This window comes from Neomonachus schauinslandi, chromosome 1, assembly GCF_002201575.2.
Source record: "Neomonachus schauinslandi chromosome 1, ASM220157v2, whole genome shotgun sequence".
Lineage (NCBI taxonomy): Eukaryota > Metazoa > Chordata > Mammalia > Carnivora > Phocidae > Neomonachus > Neomonachus schauinslandi.
This window is the reverse complement of record NC_058403.1, coordinates 183809971-183829268: the sequence shown is the minus strand read 5'-3', so window position 1 is coordinate 183829268 and position 19298 is coordinate 183809971. Positions and strand designations below refer to the sequence as shown.

The following is a 19298-nucleotide window of genomic DNA, read 5'->3' as shown; positions in this document are numbered from 1 at the left end:
TTTTCATGAACCTAGCTGTGCTAATGCTTGCTCACTTGCAACCAAAAAAAAAAAAAAAAAAAAATTAGTGGGAGGGAAGTGTGAAATATAATCATAATCATTCCCCTAAACAGAAAGTTTCTCACAGTTGCCAAAGGTCAAATCCAGTAAAACATGCCTATTCTAAAATTATGCTAACATTTCCAAATCCAGTCATTTAAAAGGCCATACAGGGGGTGAAGGGGGAGGGGCATGAGGGATAATAGATAAGTAAAAATAATAAAAACAAAACTCCAAATAACCTTCTTCCCTCCCTGTCTTCCAGCCATTTAATTTTCTTTTTTACAGGCAGCCAGTGTCATGAGTTTCTTATATCTTTGAGATAATTTAGGAAACACACAGATTTTTGAAATCCAGATGATTTTCCAAGTGACAATGCCAGATGTAAGCTCTCAGTCCTTTCTTCTGCCATGCGGTGGATGTATCTAAGAAGTCGTGCATACGACAGACATTCGGCTAGGCACTAAGGAAACAGGTGGTTAAGACTGTCCCATCCCCAAGGAACTTACAATCCAGTGAATGAAACCATGGGGAAAGAATTTAAATAGCACACACTGTGTCCTTTCTGAGAATGGAAGGATGATCGGGGCATTCACTGATCCTAGCAGTGGCTCATTCTCCAGGCAGAAGTCTTCAAGTGGACTTCCAGGTCCTCACACAATTATTCTAGTTCTTTTCCAGTCATGTACTGCAACCAGCTGAAATAGTCACACATGCATACCTGGTTGTTGCCAAATCTCCTCGGTGATGCCAAATAGCTTTGAAGCTCTACCCACAAAGAACCACTGGCTCAAACGTTAGACTGCATTAGCAATATTTTTGCCCTATGCATTGAACCTCAGCAGAGTGAATCTATTTTCAGAAGAACATCAGTATACAGATTGAAAAAAAGAAGTCATTACAGCTGAATTCATGATCCAGTGTCATTGACCAGGGCAACAACAGCCCATGTCACTTGAAGATTATATCATCTTCACCACCATCATCATCCCAACCATTTATGCAACAATTAAAATATTCCAGTCTCCATGCTTCACATTTTAATTTAATTTTAAACCTCACAACAATCCTGTCAGGTAGGCTTACATGTTACAGATGTGAACACTGAATCTCAGAGAATTTTTAAATCCATGATCCAAGTTTGCTTTAGTGCACTATTTCCAGCCATGCATAGCAACTCTTCTATGTCTTAGCTGGGAGATATCAGTAGTATAGAATAGTAAGTTAATAATAGGATTATGTTTTCAAAGGAGTATTTGACAACCTGGATTTATCTCGACAGTTCCTTCCCACTCTAATATTATGTAATTGTGAAGGAGGAAGATGTGCTTTCTTTCCCCTTGCAGGGAAGATGATGGCAAGAGAACACAGAGCAGAGACCAGAGAGGGGCTGACTTGGTTCAGAAGGTGGCACCTGAAAGGTCTTCCAGCATTTTCTGAGTCAAAATTTCTAGGAGTAGCTCACTCGACATGATTTCCTATAAAATGTGTCCATTTTTAAATATAGGTTGGAGGGAAACCTAAAAATATTTAGACAAATGAAGAAATCACTTTGGAATATCTGATATTTTTACTATCCATGCCTCTACTACTTGCCACTGTATGGAGAGAAAAAGGTAGTTGTGTGTCATGTTTTTTAAAAAGTGTGATGTGTGTGTGTGTGTGTGTGATATCATATATATACACATATATGTATATATAAGTAATCTCTACACCCAATGTGGGGCTCAAACTCATAACCCCGAGATCAAAAGGCACATGCTCTTCCGACTGAACCAGCCAGGCATGTGGTGAAGTAGTTTTGATCACGCAGGGAGAGAACATTCTAGCCCAGGGTACATGGGAGAGATGGAGTTCAATTCTGGCTGCTTTTGACTTGCAGCCTCCCCCCATGTCTCCTGTATGCCACACTTCCTCCAGATGTTTTATCTGTGCACTGCCTGACATCTGGCGTTTTCCAGATATGTTTACAATGCCCAGATGCTTCATGTCAAGTAGACAAAGCTGATGGCTAATTGACTAAATCTTAGCATTTTTATCTAGCTGATTCAATGGCAGCCCCCAAAATATTTTGGAAGTGCTAAAAAATACATAAAAATAAAAATATTGATATGATCAATAAGTGTCTCCAAATTTACAGATTCATCTTTGAATCACAACACAAATGTGGTTTTTTTTTTCCCCTGAGTTATTTTTAAGATGTCCAGACTGTTTCAACGGTTGACTCCCCTCTGGTCTAGGACTTGAGCATCTTACTTGTTTCTGTACTTACTGGTAGATGTGTCAAAACCAATAACCAACCACTTGGAAAGAGTGCTGTTTTCCTTATAAGCTAGAAACTTACCTGGAAACAGTTAACAGCCCTGGTTGTTTCCTTAAGCTTACGAACTTCAAAGACCATGCCGGTCCAGAAAGGCAGGAATCCTCTTCTGCCACCATTTAGATAGCTAAACAGATCCCTGCAGACCTCTTCACCTCTTTGATGATTGTTTGGCTTTCCGAGAGAGAGGACTGCAGGTGAGCAAGTGCAGAGAATCAACAGCAGATATGTGAGCCACCAAAATTCTCACTGAACAAGCATTCTTTCCCTCCTTTTAAACCTCTCTCTGCTAGCAGAATGGCCCAATGAATCTTCCAGGTCCTGACCAATGTCAACGTGCGTTCTTCTTGGGCATGGTATAAGCAGGTAGTGGAGAGAAGCCCAAAATCCCTCTAGACACCAATTCATCGACCTTCCAGATAAGTCATTTTGTGATGTACTTATTATTCCACATGTGTTGAGAACCACCCAAGGGACAAACCTAAAAGGATTCTGGATGCAACCAGATCTGTGCAGTTTTCCCTGTCCCCCTAGACTGGCTAGTGCCACGCATTGTTTTGTTTGCTTTCAAAACACCAGGTCCTTTTCCTGCAAAGCCATTATCATCATCTGCAATTACATATTCTTCTGTGATTATTTGAGTAAGGTCTCTCCTCCAGCAGAGGGAATACTGGGATCATGTCTGTTTTTATTAATTACTGTATTCCAAAGACCTGGCACCTAGTCGGTTCTTACTAGAGATTTGTTGAATAAATGAATGAACCCACCTGATTTATGTGACCATCAAAACCCATTGAATAATACCAATACACTTTTCTATGCTGTTATATATCCAATTATATATAGAATTTTCCTCTCTCTTTCTGTGTGTGTATGAAAATTCATTGGGAGCTTACTATGTGTCAGGCACTGAGCTAAGTATTTTATTGAATTAACTCATGCATCCTTGGCAAAAACCCTGTGAAAACGTATGTCATTATTGCCTCTTTTTACAGATAGGAAAACTGAGGCTTCATTGAGTCCCAGAGCTAGTTAGTAACAGTTGAGATTTGAACCCAAGGCTGACTGATTCCAAAGACAATAGACTTAACCATTATGTGATGCTTTCTTTTCTAAAAACCTGTATGTAGTGAGACCTACCTCACAAATTCTTAATGAAGATTAAATAGAATAAATCACATGAAGGCCTTAGCACAGTGCATGGCTCAAAGTAAGCATTGACTCAGTAGCAATTACTACAAGCAATACTGCTACTATTACTACTAATTTATTTTGAACTGTTACTAATCTTCCAATATTACTATGAACTTGTTTTGAAAAGTTTGTGCTATTTGTAGTGAAAAGGTTGGGCAGGGTCAATTAGAAATCAAATCAGTTTTGTTTTTTTTTTTAAAGATTTTATTTATTTATTTGACAGAGAGAGACACAGTGAGAGAGGGAACACAAGCAGGGGGAGTGGGAGAGGGAGAAGCAGGCTTCCCGCAGAGCAGGGAGCCCGATGCGGGACTCGATCCCAGGACCCTGGGATCATGACCTGAGCTGAAGGCAGTCGCTTAACCAACTGAGCCACCCAGGCGCCCTCAAATCAGTTTTTAAGAGGTGTTTTTAATATTGATTTACAACAACATTGCAGCAAGCTAGTGAGGACTGCATCCATTCTGAGGTTGTCAAACCGCCAAGAATACCTCCCTCTTGCACAAAGATTATGAAATCAATTGTCTATGACTAAGCTAAAAGGAGAGAGGCAGAGGATCTTTTAAAAAGTCTTCTTTTCATAAGAAAAGTGAAAAACAAGAAACAGGAGGCCCCAGTTCCACAGCTGAGCAACCACAGATCAATTGATAAAGTTCTCTGAAGAACAGCCTAAAAAAGAGAAAGTGTCGTGTGTCAATCACAATCAAATTTAACTTAAGAGGAAAAGAAATGAAGTCCCACACTGATTCTCAAGCATAAGCCAGACTCTTCCCACATGAAACAAGATGACTGATTACTACTCAGCCTTTATAACAGAAGATCAGCACCCACTACCTCTTTCCTTTTGCAAAATTTCAATTCATTAATGGTGTGACTGTAGTGCATTTTACATTAATAACATAAAACGATCCAGATTGTGCAGAGAAAGGAAAGGTGCAAACCACTTGAACACTGGTACCCACCTGTCCCTACTCCATTTTTTGAACAGTACCTAGCCTGTAGTGGGAAGATCATAAATATTGGGCAAGTAATTACGAAAAGGAACTGATAGAACAAGGGACAAATGAAGAAATGAATGGGATTTGGAGTCCAATCGATCTAAGTTTTGTATTCAGTTCCTCTACTTACTTCTCTAAGCACTTCCTTCATCTGTTAAAGAAACAAAACAAAACAAAACAAAACAAAAAACTAACAGCTACTTCATAGGGCTGTGGTAAGGCAGAACTGAGATGAAATATGGAAAGCATTTTAACATCATGCCTGACACATGTTGGGCCCCCCCGTTAAAGCTACTTTGGAATATAATGCGATTCACCCACCAGCAAGGGACACAGACTTTGGAGCTCAGCAAACCTTGTTTGCAAACAAAGCTCAGCAACTTAATGACTCTGAGAACACCAGCAACTCACTTCATCTTTCTGAACCTTGATTATCTCATCTGGAAAGTGGGGTCAATAATAGTCGTCTCAAAGTGCTATTAGCAGAATTAAAGGAATAATGTATGGGACACACAGTGTCCGAATCATAGTAACTGCCCCATAAATGCTAGCCAGAAGTATTAATATTGCAACTTAATTTTTATTGTGAGCCTCTAAAAGGCCTCTAAAAGCAATAGAGCCCTTTAATAATAGATTAAAAACCCAGATTCTGGAGCCAAACTCCCTGGCTCCAAATCCTGGCTCTGATCTTTCAAGCTGGAGTTAAGTAAATTATTCCATCTGGAAAATGGAACTGTATATTTCATCCCATTCCACCAGCCACCGTCCTGCACGTGTCCTGAGAAGAGAGAGGTCAAGTCAGATTTTCCCCTACATCTAGCCTGAAATGCAGTCCCCACTGTCCCTATAGGCCATCTCCTCCTGTGGGCTGCCAATACGGAAGGTCCAAGCCTCTTTGGTCACACTGGTCTGCCTTCAGACCTCTACCAGACCACTGGGGCCATGCATTGGGTTGCTCTTATCAACTCACATACGGGGTCCTACAGGCCAGGAGGGACATGAGAGGCATGCTGGCCTTGTGAAAGCTAAGCTGACAAATGGCAACTAGGGTCATCTCAGACTCAAGTACCAAAAGAAAATGTGACATCAATGACCCAAAATTGGAGAAGGAGCATCACTCTCACTGTGGATGGAAATGTACTTCCATTCGTTCACTATGGTTTAGAGCTGCGCAGTCTAATACGATAGCAATAGCAACGTGGCTACTGGACAGTTGAGATGTGGTTGATATAAATTAGGATGGGCTATAGATATAAAATTCACACCAGATTTCAAAGACTTCATACAAAAAAAGTAAAATGTCTTATTAATAATCTTATATATTCGGTTTTATTCTATAAATACATATACTGTCTTCATATAACTAATTACACCAGTTTCTTTTTGCTTTTTTTTTTAATGGGACGACTAAGAAACTTAAAATTATGTATATGAATCACATTTCTGTCTCACCTTCTATTGGACAGCACCGTCTCAGGGTTCCCTCCCCAGAATGGGGTCTTAGAGCCCTTTCCCAACTTCAGCCATCCTCTGCCCTGCTTCTGTCACCTGAGCCATAAATTTAAACTTAAATACAAGGTAATTTTGAAGAAAACCCTGTACCACTACTGGATACAGAAATCCAGCATTATTTGTCATAATTAGGAGATAAACATAGAAACGAATCAATGGAGAGCAAGGAGTAGTGTATTGCAGCCAAATACCATTGCTTGTGTGAAGCCTCTGAGCCTGGGGCCAATTTCCTCTGATAAATGGGTGTTAAATATTTTTAAATAGATGTTAGCGACAGATTAGCACCCAGCTGAGACTTTCTTCTTCAGTTGTCAGACTGAAAGACAATTGTGAAGAAAAATGCCTTTCTCCCAGCGTTAGGAAGCCCCATGTTATTTATTTCTATGTCTGTGTTCCCACAATAAGGAGGTAACTCAAACTTAAGAAAGTGTGGACCTGATGGAAAAGTCATTCACTAAACATGGAGCCCTTTGCCCTGCATTCAAATCTCAATACTTGTGATGACGGGGACACATCACTTAACTTCCCTGAATCTGTAAAATGGGTATAATTATCTTCAACCTCTTGCAGTTATTGTGAACATCAAATGATCTTCTGCAACATCATGTTAACAACTGAAGACATTCTCCAGAAGTCAGAGGTCACTAGTGTTCATCCTTCACATGAAATAATGAAATAAACCTGTGAGCGGATAAGAAGTTATTCCATCCAGACACTGCTGAGCTCTTCTCTCTTCCAACACAGGTCCCAAGCTCTGTCCCGAGCTGAGCTTCTATCTTGCTGTTTGATGCTGTGTATCCTGATTCCCAGCTTCATTCTGGGATTCCTGAAAGCTGACTTAGCAAAGCAAATCCAGTTACACTGAGGGTGAGGGTAACTCATTGGGCTGCCCTGTTTCTGGTATAGACTGTCGGCATAAGTGTCAGCCACAGAATAAATAGCAAAGCCATCGAGGAGGCAGATAATAATGTCATAGGAGTTGAAATACCTAGAATATTTGCTAATAGATAGAAATAGGAGAATTGACTATTTTACCAATATCCAGGGTGCTACTATCGGGGGAGGTAGGTTTACCTGCTTCTAAAAGATTTCCATCACCAAAGATGATTTCCTCTCATAACCCAGAGTGATCCAGGACAAGCATCAGTAATATATTAAATTACATTCTAATGTGAAAATGAGCTTGCTAACAGCAAATTAGGAGAAGTGGGGGCAACCAAACACACCCAGCAAACAAACTGGAAACAAAGCACCTAGCCAGCCGTAAGCCTTGCTGCTCCCTCGGCCGAGGAGGCTGTATTTTTGGATCACTGAGCACATACTTAGAACATACTGCAGACACAGGGCCAGGCAGCGTGGCAGTGTCCTCTCTATCCAGGGTGTCAGTGTTCTTTAGGTACAGAGAGACCACCAGCCCAGAGCATATTTTATAAACCACTTAATGAACCATAAGCAAATCCACTTATCCTTCTCGGCTACAGTTTTGTTTTGTTTTGTTTTTAATCTGTAATATGGGCCTAATAACCTCCTCTGACTACTTTTTGGGGTTTTACAGGGACCACAGAGATCCCAAGTGTGAGGGTTTTTTGGAAGCATGAAGGCACTCCAATGGCAGCCTGCCCACTCTATGAGAATAAAGAACACAAGCAAAGCCAGCAGAAGATACCTTCAAAGGGTTAATTATGCACGTGATAACCTAGCTGTAAATGTTACAGATTCACCTCTTGAGTTTGTTCCCTGCACACTATTTCTTTTAGATAGACATGGGGAAGCAGCATTTGTAAACACCAGGTCCTTGTCTGCACCATCAGAAGAAAATCCCCTCTCAAGTGGGAGGAATTTACCCCTCCTGATACAGCAGATGGTGTAGCTGGGCCCTTAACATAGCATTAAGTAACATGACTGAGGAACTTATTCCACATTCTAGTTAACTTCAGGTCTTCTGGTTAGGTCATGCTAGTATTTCTTTAATATCCCTCTAACACTTGTTAATCTCCCTTTTAACAAAGATCCTAGATTCTAAAGCCTTGTGCAAACATCCCCAGCTAGAATTTAAGGTATTCTCTTTTCACTGTGGAGCACTTATGTTTGCAATTACCACCTATCCATGGCAAGTTGTGTTGGTTTGATATTATAGTACACATATAATTTCCTTCTGAGATGACCTCACTTATATAAAAAGGGTAATTTGCTTTAAATGAAAGATGAAACAATAACATGAGAGAATGTGGATAAAATCAAAATTGTTTGGTGGTACCAAAATGACTAAAATTTAGAGAACACCAGTTAAGGTAATTATTTACATAAACACACCAAAGAGCATCTTTTCCCCCAGCTTTTCAGAAAGCGCATGATACACAATCAAGCCAGGTATTAATTATAAGGAAAGTATTCACCCTGTCACTGCTTCAGTTTTCTCATAAGAAAAGCAGGGCTAACGTCAAATACCTATGTCATAAGGTTAATGATGTCTGTAAGTGCTGAGCAGAGTGCCTGGTGAACACGGGTCCACGGCAGCTATGGTTGAGGCTCCGGAGACAACTTCTAGTTCGGACAGCTTCTGATGGACGCCCTGCCCCTCCCCATCTTGCTCTGTGCCAGGACCTGACTGCATGGATCACGGCAGTGGGCAACCTGCCCGCTGGGTTCCAGCTGGGTTTGGCTAATGGGAGCCTCAACAAGGGATTGGAAGGGAGAAATGTAGGGTCAAGGATTTGCTCCCACACGGCACTCTCTGCAAGTGGCCTCTAACTCAGGCTAAATGCCGAAGCCAAAAATTTAAAAAGTTCAGGCTAATATATTCTTTATCTAGAACTTTTTACATAATCTCCTCATCTTCACACTTTGCTTAGTTGTGGAAACGTGGCACTTGAGACTACTTTCTGGAACCCTTTGCTGCAAAACTCAATTCTAATGACATTTATTATTTGGTCTAATTATAAATCCTGATGCTATTGTAAGGACAAACAGAGCCATCTGAAGTTCTGTCAGTCAATGTCTTGATTACATTGCCACCTTATTTTTATTTGGTCTAATTTAAAATAAGGTATGTTTAAAAATACATAAGCTTAGGGGCCCCTGGATGACGCAGTCAGTTAAGCATCCGACTCCTGGTTTTGGTTGGGATCCTGATCTCAGGATCATGAGATGGAGCCCCGCATCGGGCTCAGGGCGGGGGGGAGGGGTCTGCTTGGGATGCTCTCTCCCTCTCCCTCTGTCCCTCCCGCTCATGCTCTCTCTCTCTAAAATAAATAAATCTTTTTTTAAAAAAATACATAAGCTTACATAAAACAAAATAAAAGTCATCTTTAATCCTACAACCACCACTTGGTAAACTCTTACGCATGTTATATACATAAATGTAAATATCTTATCAAAATTGGGACCATTTTGTGTATTTCTCCCTTCCTTCATTCTTTGACTAACTGTTGATGGCAACTCTTGTGCCAACACTCAGCAATGAGCAAAGTAGACAGTTCCTGCCCTCATGAAGCTGACATCTTACTGGGAGAAACAGGCAAACAAACAAACAAAAAAAATGTATTTTCACTTCTCATAACCATCTTGTGAGACAGATACTGTTATTGTTCCATTTTACAGTGAACTAAACTGCAACATCAAGTTGTCTAGTAAACTGCCCAAGAACACAGTTAGTGAGTAGCAGGGTCAGGATTCAGCCCCAGGTCTATCTGATGACAGACTCTGAGCTGTTAACCTAGTACAGAAGATACTTTAATATGATATATTGCTGTCTCTTTGCAAAATGGTACTGGGGGTAAATGTTTAGATGTTCTACCAAATATAATGTGTTTACTTACCCTCAAGGACACAGATCCTTGACTTCAATCATGAAGTTTGTTTATGGAAAATGACTCGTTACTATTTGTCATATCTAAATTAAGCAGGACTTCAAGTCCAGCTTTGGAGCTTTTTAGTGTACTTGTTTTATTTTTTTATTTGTTTTAAATAAGAAGATCAGTATTCCTTAAAGTGGACATGAGGGAAAGTATAGACTAGTCAAGCTCACAGGTACCGGAAGCAGCTGACCAGGCTGACGTTCCTGACTCCACCACTGGCTAATTCCTTACTCTGAGCAATTTTACTGAACCCCTTTAGTACCTCAGTTTCCCCAACTGTTAAATGGGGACTGGATTAGCATCTGTTTCACAGTGCTGTTGTCAGGATTAAATGAGTTAATTCATGTAAACTTGGGAAAATACTGCACATATAAAAAGTGCTCCATAAATGTTAGGCATTCTTTTTTTTTAAATTTTATTATGTTATGTTAATCACCATACATTACATCATTAGTTTTTGATGTAGTGTTCCGTGATTCATTGTTTGTGTGTAATACCCAGTGCCCCATTCAATAGGTACCCTCTTTAATACTCATCACCAGGCTAACTCATCCTTCTACCCCCCTCCCCTCCAGAACCCTCGGTTTATTTCTCAGAATCCATAGTCTCTCATGGTTCGTTTCCCCCTCCGATTTCCCCCCTTCAATTTTCCCTTCCTATTATCTTCTTTCCTTTTTAACATATAATGTGTTATTTGTTTCAGAGGTACAAGTCTGTGATTCAACAGTCTTACCCAATTCACAGTGCTCACCATAGCCCATACCCTCCCAATGTCTATCACCCAGCCACCCCAATCCCTCCCACCCCCCACCACTCCAGCAACCCTCAGTTTGTTTCCTGAGGTTAAGAATTCCTCATATCAGTGAGATCATATAGGCATTCTTACTATTATTAAAAGTCTAAAAGTTTTGATAGTATTTTCTCCAATTTCCAATGGAGAGGTCTTCACATGACTCTGTTCTTGTTTCCCCACCCTAACACCATTTTCTCAAGTCTACTTTTAATTATGATGAGCATAAATAATGACAGCTACTGTCTCATAATTGGAACGATAGGGTGTCTAGAGCCCCTGACAAATATGCAACAGCAAGAAAGCAGAGTCCATATTTTGCATTTTCTTAGTTCCCTCATAGGACTGTGCCCAGTACCTGGCACATTACTAAAAAATGACTGTTTGAATGAAAGCATGCATGAATGAACAAGGTACCAGATTGAACATGAACCTAAATTTGTCTTTGACAGAGTCAACCTGTCTTATTTATTTGTAACCATTCCTCCAGTTTGTAATTCAGACTCAAAATACTTGCGTCTCTTGATTCCAAATGTTGTTATTGATTGCTGTAGATATTGTGTTTGTTTGTCTGTTTATACCACCATTCATTCCAGAAACAACTTAAGATAGTTTACAAGGATATATGAAACACAAGTCACACCTAACAAATACCATCCACAACAGCATCCTTACAATGTAAGAGTTCCCTCAGTGTCGATCCTGGGATTTGATGAAAAATAATTCAGTCATGTCATGAGGGAAAACTCACCAGAACAAGTCAGATGTGCCATGCCTTTGGGTGCGAAAGAGACACAGGGCAAGTTTTCTACATGACAGGCTTATCATTCAGAATAAAAAAAAAGAAATCTTTCTGTTCGTTATAGCAAACGTACTCTTTTCCTTTCCAGGTCAGTGTTTTTCGTATACTAGATAAGCAGGATGCAAAATTTTTTTGTAGTCAGGCATAAATAAGTAAATCTGAAAACCTGTGCTATGTTGGAACACGGTCTGCTTCCAGCTTGGACAGTGACTCCCAACCCCCACCCCCTCTGAGTCATGAGGGAGGATATGAGAAGCAACCCAGATGCTCAGAATGTCTCTTTAAAATATTCACCCTCTTACATTGTAGAGATGTTGTTTCATGTGAAAAAAGAAGCTTCTTTCCCCTGTAATCATAGCAGATCCTTTTCTAAGTCAGACAGATCTGGATTTGAATTCTAGCTCTGCCCCTTTCTATATGTTACCTTATATCTCTGGGCCTTGATTTCCTCATCTTTAAAATGGGTATTAAAAATATTGTCTAACATGATATTTGTAAGGATAATATTATATAAAATCTCTTGCCCATAAAAAAGCACTCAAAACATTATGGCTGTTAGTACCTCCCACTTAACACCGTCCCAAGCATACACTAGATGACACACAGGTTTGTTAGATGAAAAAAAAGAATGAGCGAATGAATGAATATTGCTATCTAGGAGTCTTTAGCAATCGACAAATCTCTCTGTTCACAGTCATCAGCACAGGGTGGCTAAGATCGTGGGCTTAGGGGTTGGCTTGTCAGGTTTGAGTGCTGACGCCATCACTGATTATCTGTGGGTATCTAGACAAGCCGCTCGATCATCCCCTGTCCCAGTTTTGTCATTTGTGACTGGGACAATGATAGGAACTTCCTCACAGGGATGTTGTAGGAACAATTAGAGGAGGGCTCTAAGTACCTAGTATCATTCCTGGAACACAGCACGCATTCAATAAATATTACCATTGTATATTTTATGCAAATATAAATATAATGTCACAGAATTTTATTTATTTTTCAACTTCTCCCTGGTTCCAGTGCTCTGGGATCTAGGAATTTTCCAAAAGGCAAGTCGCATAGTTGCATAAAGTAACCAATTCGTTTCTAAACTTCACACTTCTTTTACTGTTTTATCTTTCTGTTTCTGTAGGACTTCGTCGTCACCGTAGTCTTTTCATTCTTGTGGTTGGTGGGTTCATCAGCTTGGGCGAAAGGACTGTCTGATGTCAAGGTCGCGACGGATCCCAAGGAAGTCTTGTTACTGATGTCAGCTTGCAAACAGCCGTCCAACAAATGCATGGCGGTCCACAGCCCTGTAATGTCCAGCTTAAACACTTCCGTGGTATGTTTTCATTTATACTTTACCTCCCAAATCTTTGTTTGCCATTCAAGTAATAGGAAAAGCATCTCAGAAGTCATCTTGGAGATTTCTGCCTCCAAAACTAGGCCAATGTAAGAGGCGATATTTCACTCCCTGTGCAAGATGATCCCCTGGTCTTCAAGTTTTCTATTGTCAGAACCCATGGGCTTTAATGCCGCCAATTAAGGAGTCTTAGTAAGAACCCAGCAGGTATTGGCAACCGCTGCTTGGATGACAGTCAAGTCAAAATTCTAAGCCAGAAGCAGATATAAAATCTGAACTTTAAGGCTGAAGCCTGCCAGAAGTTAAAAGGAATATTTGATGGCAGAGAGGTTTCCTGGGAAGAAAACATTGTTCAAGCCACACATAGCTAGAATACATCCAGTTGATTGTCTGGAGAAAAAACACGCAGACCTGGTAGGACGTGGGAAGAATTGCACAGTATAAAAAATACTTACAATAGTTACAGTAATTTTTTTTATCTCCTCCATGTTCCCGGTTTAATTGCCTGGTAACTTTGGAAAAGGGGAACTATATTAGTTGAACAAAATCAAATATTATCAAATGTATATCTCTCACAGGAAGACAGAAAATCTGACAAATAGCAGGGCAGCTAAATTGGATGCTTGTGTTATTTTAAAGAAACTGCATCTAAGAAAGACAGAAGCTATAATGGCAGCAAAAAGCAGTCGTTACGGAAGAATAGAAGACCTGACTGTGTTTGCAGAAGGAAAAACATTCTTTAGCAATCCCTAAAAATAATTATCTTGGCTTCAAGGTTAGCTTATGTTTTACAGCTTTCTGAAATTTAATCTGAGAAGGCATTTAAGACGGGGGAAAGGGTTGCTAATCATTTCCTGATGATTTGACGGTGGATCCTGCCTTGGGAGAGAGGAAACATGGGATGAAAGTGTGTCCGAGGGTCTCACCATCATCTTTGCTCATTGCTGGCCACACCTGCCGCTGAATGCATGGAAATATATTCTCCTGCTTCTGCAGTTTCTTTCTAGGCAGTGCTGAATGAAGGTTATTATAATCTGGATCTCAAAATCTAAGAGAACAAAGAGAAAAATCACCCAATGTGTTTGTCCAGTTACTAATCAATCTTCTAATACATTATGACATCCTGCATGGTCTATTTAATTCTACCTCTGATGTCTCTAACAAGTTTTAGACTAGGCGATGGGAATTTTGAATGAGAAACAATGTGAGGTGTCTCCTAAAATCAAAAAGAGGTATTTGCCTTTCTCTGCCTGACTGATTTCACTTAGCATACATAATACCCTCTAGGTCCATCCATGTTGTGTGTCAATTATACTCAAATAAAAAAAGAAAAGAAAATATCCACTAAATTTTATACATACATACATACATGTATATTTTTTAATAAAATACATAATTAAAATTTTTTTTTAAAAAATCAAAAAGAGAGGGGTGCCTTGGTGGCTCAGTTGGTTAGGTGTCTGCCTTTGGCTCAGGTCATGATCCTGGGGTCCTGGGATCGAGTCCTGCATCGGGCTCCCTGCTCAGCAGGGGAGTCTGCTTCTCCCTCTGCCTCCCTTCCCACTCGTGCTCTCTCTCTCTCTCTCTCTCTCTCTCAAATAAATAAAATCTTAACAAAATAAATTTTTAAAAAATCAAAAAGAGAAATGATGGAAACCAAATAGCATGTTCTGTGAGAGAGGACAGTTCTGGATCTACAACAGTTAAGGGTCCTAGTGACAGAAAATTCAATTCAAGGAGCTAAAGCAAAACAATCCGCCTATGCCTAACGTCTGTTCTCTGCAGCCCCTTTTGCACCAATGCCCGTATGTGCTGGAACGTTTGGGTTGCAAGTAACAGAAACTGACCCTGACTAACCTCATCAGGGAAAAAAAATATCTTTGGAAAGGTAAGAAGTAGCTCAGAAAATTGATGAAATCTGATGAAACAGGCTCTACAAAAAGCAGCATCTAGAGCTGGACCAAGGTTTCAGATGTCAGATACCAGGGCATACCTGACCTTCCATACTCCTCTCCTGATTTAAAGTTCCAGCACAGAGCTCACGCCACTTGACTGCAACTGGGCTTTTCGAGGTAAACAAAATTTCTATTACCAAAAGCAAAGGGAAAGAATATTTATCTGCCAAAACGCAGTGATTTTTTTTTTCCATTACAAACTCATTTGGCTTCAAATCCTATTGAGCTAGCTTTTCACAAAAAGTAAAAGTAATTAGAAAGACACCAGAAATGTGTCTTCTAAGGGCCGAACCCCGGGGCCAGAACTGGAAGACTGGCAGGAAACTAGGCAGTTCGCATCCTTCATCCCTCATCTCTCTCTTTCTGAATGTCTATTATATAATTGTCTCTTTTCAGATGCATTTTTTTCTTTTTCCTGTTTACACAAGGGAAGATAGCCACCCCACGGTTTCTGAGTTTGTATTTCTTTTTATCCTTTTAAAAAGATTTATTTATTAATTTGAAAGAGAGAGAGAGTAGGGGAGGGGCAGAGGGAGAGAGAGAGAAAGAATCTCAAGCAGACTCTGGCTGAGCACCTAGCCCTATGCGGGGCTCAATCTCACAACCTGAGATCATGCCCCCAGCCAAAACCAAGAGTCGGACACTTAACCAACTGAGCCTCCCAGGCGCCCCTGTTTCTTTTTAAAGGAACATCTTGAATTGAACTAAAAATCACTCAGGTCTAATCCCACATTTCTGGCAGAGAGAATCTCATTAGCTCATCTTGGGCCAGGTGTCCACCTTGGCTGGGGCCTGGGGGAATTGTGCAGAGAAAATATGGCTCACAGAACCAAACCAACTTGCCTACTAGGCAAGTCTAGTAGGCTTTGGAGGAGGAGCCAGACACACCACAAGGGGTGACCTCTACAAGTAACTGGTTCAGCAATAGCAATGATATAAATTTACTTTCTCCAAAGCATTTTGGCATCTGTGATTTCACACTCACACAAATAGGCAGGGAGCTATCCAGATATTTCAAATGCAGGTAGCTGCGGGGAAGGGATTTGCATAAGACATCCCAAGTGGTGAAGCAATGCCAGACTAGAGCCAAAGTCCCCGAATGCTGTTGCCACTTGAAACAGTTAAGGGCATAGCTTTGGAGTTAGTCTGCCAGCGTTTGAATCCTGGCCCCCACCGCTCAATAATTGACTGCCCTTGGGCAAATTCATTAAGGTCCCTAATCCTTAGTTTCATTATTTGAAGTGGGGCTATTATCAACCAGACCTCACAAGACTGTTGATCCAATGAGATAATAGATGATAAATACTTAGCCCAGTGCTCAGCATAGGGCAGATGTTCAGTAAGTGTCAACCAAAAGCTGCCTCTATAATACCTTCATTTTCCTAAATGTCATATTGCGTTAGAGCCCAAAAAACAGGGTAGGGGAAAAGAATGTTGTTGTTGTTTTCCTCTCTCAACTTTTCTTGCAAAGGTTCCCTGAGCATAACTGTTCTCTCCATAATTTCTACTTCTGCTTCTCCAGCTTCATCATAGGCAATCTTGACACATCTTCTCGGCTAATCTAGATCTCATCTCCTCATTCTTTCTCACACTATGCACGTTTTCTTTCGGTCTCTCCTGCCGTTGTCCCCACATCTGAGCTTGAATCAAAATCCTTACTCCAACTTCAGTTGCAACAAAATGGCAAGAAAAGATGAAAGGGCCCATGAGCCCCTACAACGGGCCAGCCAGGAGTCTGCAATATCAGTGTGATGACAATGGAATAAGACATCGCTGCTCCTGACACATGCCCATGGGGACACCTTGTGTATGTTCTCACTTTTAAGTTGCATTTCCCTGATTTCTGTGTTCTTCTTGAGCATACCTTTCCTAGAAACCAAGTAGCAGCAAGCAAAAGGGAGAAATCAAGGAATAAGAAACATAAAATGACAGCTCTGGGCAGAGCCCTCTCTTCATGTCTGAAAATATTCCTTGATAATTTTTTTCTACTCATATATTGACATATACTTACAAAGATACAATTTAACCAAGATCTCCCTTTGATGGAAAATATCCTAGTTACTGTACACACAGATGAAAGATCCTGCATGTATATTACAGTGTTATCGGTGATTACCTAATTCATTTTGATCACACAACTGTTATCCTGTGAATACCTTATTTATGCTTTGTATCTCCCTTAGCAAGGAGCCTGGAGCATGGCATAAAGCAATGTTAAACAAACGTCAGTTAACATTAAAGGAAAAAAAGAGGGTAGAATGGGAGAGAAGGAAGAAGGGATAAACCAGTCTTTTGGATCAGGTGAGGGCCTAAATACTGCTTGGGCTGCTGACATCCCCTGTCGTTAAAGTCCCACGTCAGCTTATGCTGCAGCCAAAGAGTCAACTGAATACAATTCATGGAAATACTGGGGAAAGTATTCAGAGCATAGCTTACCAGTCAGTAAGCATTTTCTAATGTGTCCAACACCATCTAGCTGCTTTACACATGTTCTCTTTAATCCTTACAACTGTCACCCAAGGAAGCAATAATTGTTTTCATTCCATAGAAGGGGGGGTGGCAAAAGAAGCTGAGTTCCAGAGGCTAACTGCCTTGTCCAAGGTCATAGAGCAAGAAGGTGCAGAGTTTAGGCCACCCTGATTTCAAAACCCATGGGATGACTCCCAAGTTGACATTCAAGTAGTGTGCCCTGATGCACCTGCTGCTAAAATACTCAAATACTTTGGTGAAAAGCCCCTGCTCCAAGGCCCCAAGGCGCCTCGTCTTGACTACACTAGCCCCCCACTTCCACCCACAGGGCACTCAGGACCACCTTACCATCCAGCAACAAAAGGATAAATTCTGGCCCAGCAGAGGACTTCCAGCACCCAAATTCCAGAGCTATGGTGGTGGCCCAAGTCCATTTTGATTGGTGATTGTCACGCTGGAGTGGCTACTAAATGTACTTTAATGTCATCACAGCTTTATATCATACTGTTGTCTGTCTCCAGTAGGGGGCTGTTAAAATCCACTGCCTGTGGTTAGTTTCCAGGTCAACCAATGCCCCCGGGGGAAAGGTGTGGAACAGCTGTTCTGTTTGGGGCCTCTTGCACCAGTGAACAGTGCTGCTTCCATCAAACCCTCAGGGCCTGGGGAGGCAACACCTGATCCTCTGATTCACCAACAACACCCTTTTGGAGTGTAAGAGGAATTTCTATAGGAAAGCCTCACATCCAGTTCTTGGGAAAACATCGCCTACTTCTCTGACATCTGCATTTCACTCGTCTGGTTTCAACATTCATTTCTGAATGTGAGAGGCACAGAAAGTTCAACTATTCAAAGTCACAGCCTCTGTGTGCACTAACATTCGTGTGCTCACCTGCATGCCACCTGTACGAATGCTTACTCCATACTTCTATCTTTAAGTTGACTCATTTTTTATAGCATTACAAGACCTGGAAGAGTAGGATCTCTAGCCATAATGGGAAGGTAACCTTGTAAATTAATGCACTATCATTAAAATGAGAGTTCTCAACTCTGTATCCCCCAAAGACCTCTTACACGATGAGGAATCCCTCACTTGGGGAGACAGTAACGCTTCAGTAAGGACTCAAATGATGGAGTCAGACAGAACAGGGCTTGACCCTTATGTACTACTTAGCAAGTCATGTGACCTTGAACAAGATTCGTGTCTTGAACCTCAGTTTTCACATCTTTAACATGGGTATAATAATAGCACCTTCTTCTCAGGCTGAATGAATCCATACACACTAAGCCCTTTATACAGTGCCCAACGTGTAGGAAGCATTCAATAAAAGTCAGATATTCTAAAGGAAATAGCAGATCCAAATGAAAAATTGGAAGAGATCTCAATCTTGAATGGAAAGTAGCCTTACATTGTATCGTGAAGGATTTTTCTGAAGTTGAGATTTTTCTTGCATTTCTGTCTCTCAACTCACTTGCTCTGATTCTCCTTTAGGTCTTTGGGTTCTTGAACTTTATCCTCTGGGCTGGAAACATCTGGTTTGTTTTCAAGGAGACCGGCTGGCATTCCTCAGGACAGAGGTATCTTTCAGACCCGATGGAGAAGCACTCAAGCAGCTATAACCACGGCGGCTACAACCAAGACAGCTATGGGTCAAGTGGTGGGTATGGGCAGCAGGCAAGCTTGGGGCCATCCTCCGATGAGTTTGGCCAACAGTCCAGTGGCCCAGCTTCTTTTACCAATCAGATTTAACAGGTAGTATTTGCATTCTTCTGGAGAAAGCTTCACCGCCTTCCATTCTAGTACCAGAAGAATTTTATAAGAGTTCCAACCAATTATTAATGCAGAGGGTGTTGAATGTAAATCAGAGATCTGGAGTCTCATTAAGGCAGAAAAGCCTGGGTCGTGATAAATGGTACTTAGAGAGGAGACGACATGAGGAGATACATTATTCATCATAGAAGCTTAATTGGAGAGTACCTTGTTATATACACAGATACTTTTATGATTGTTATGTAGGTGTGT

The 19298-nt window shown here is 40.9% G+C and overlaps 1 protein-coding gene across 1 annotated transcript in view; it reads left to right on the top strand.

Annotated features, from left to right (window-relative positions):
* SYNPR (synaptoporin) overlaps positions 1–19025 on the top strand; it is a 302051-nt gene extending 283026 nt beyond the window's left edge. Inside the window, exons 5-6 of the mRNA XM_021695151.1 lie at positions 12642–12833; positions 18768–19025. Coding sequence (XP_021550826.1) covers positions 12642–12833; positions 18768–19025 — 450 coding nt within the window. The remainder of the gene's footprint in view (positions 1–12641; positions 12834–18767) is intronic.
* The last annotated feature ends 273 nt before the right edge of the window (positions 19026–19298 follow it).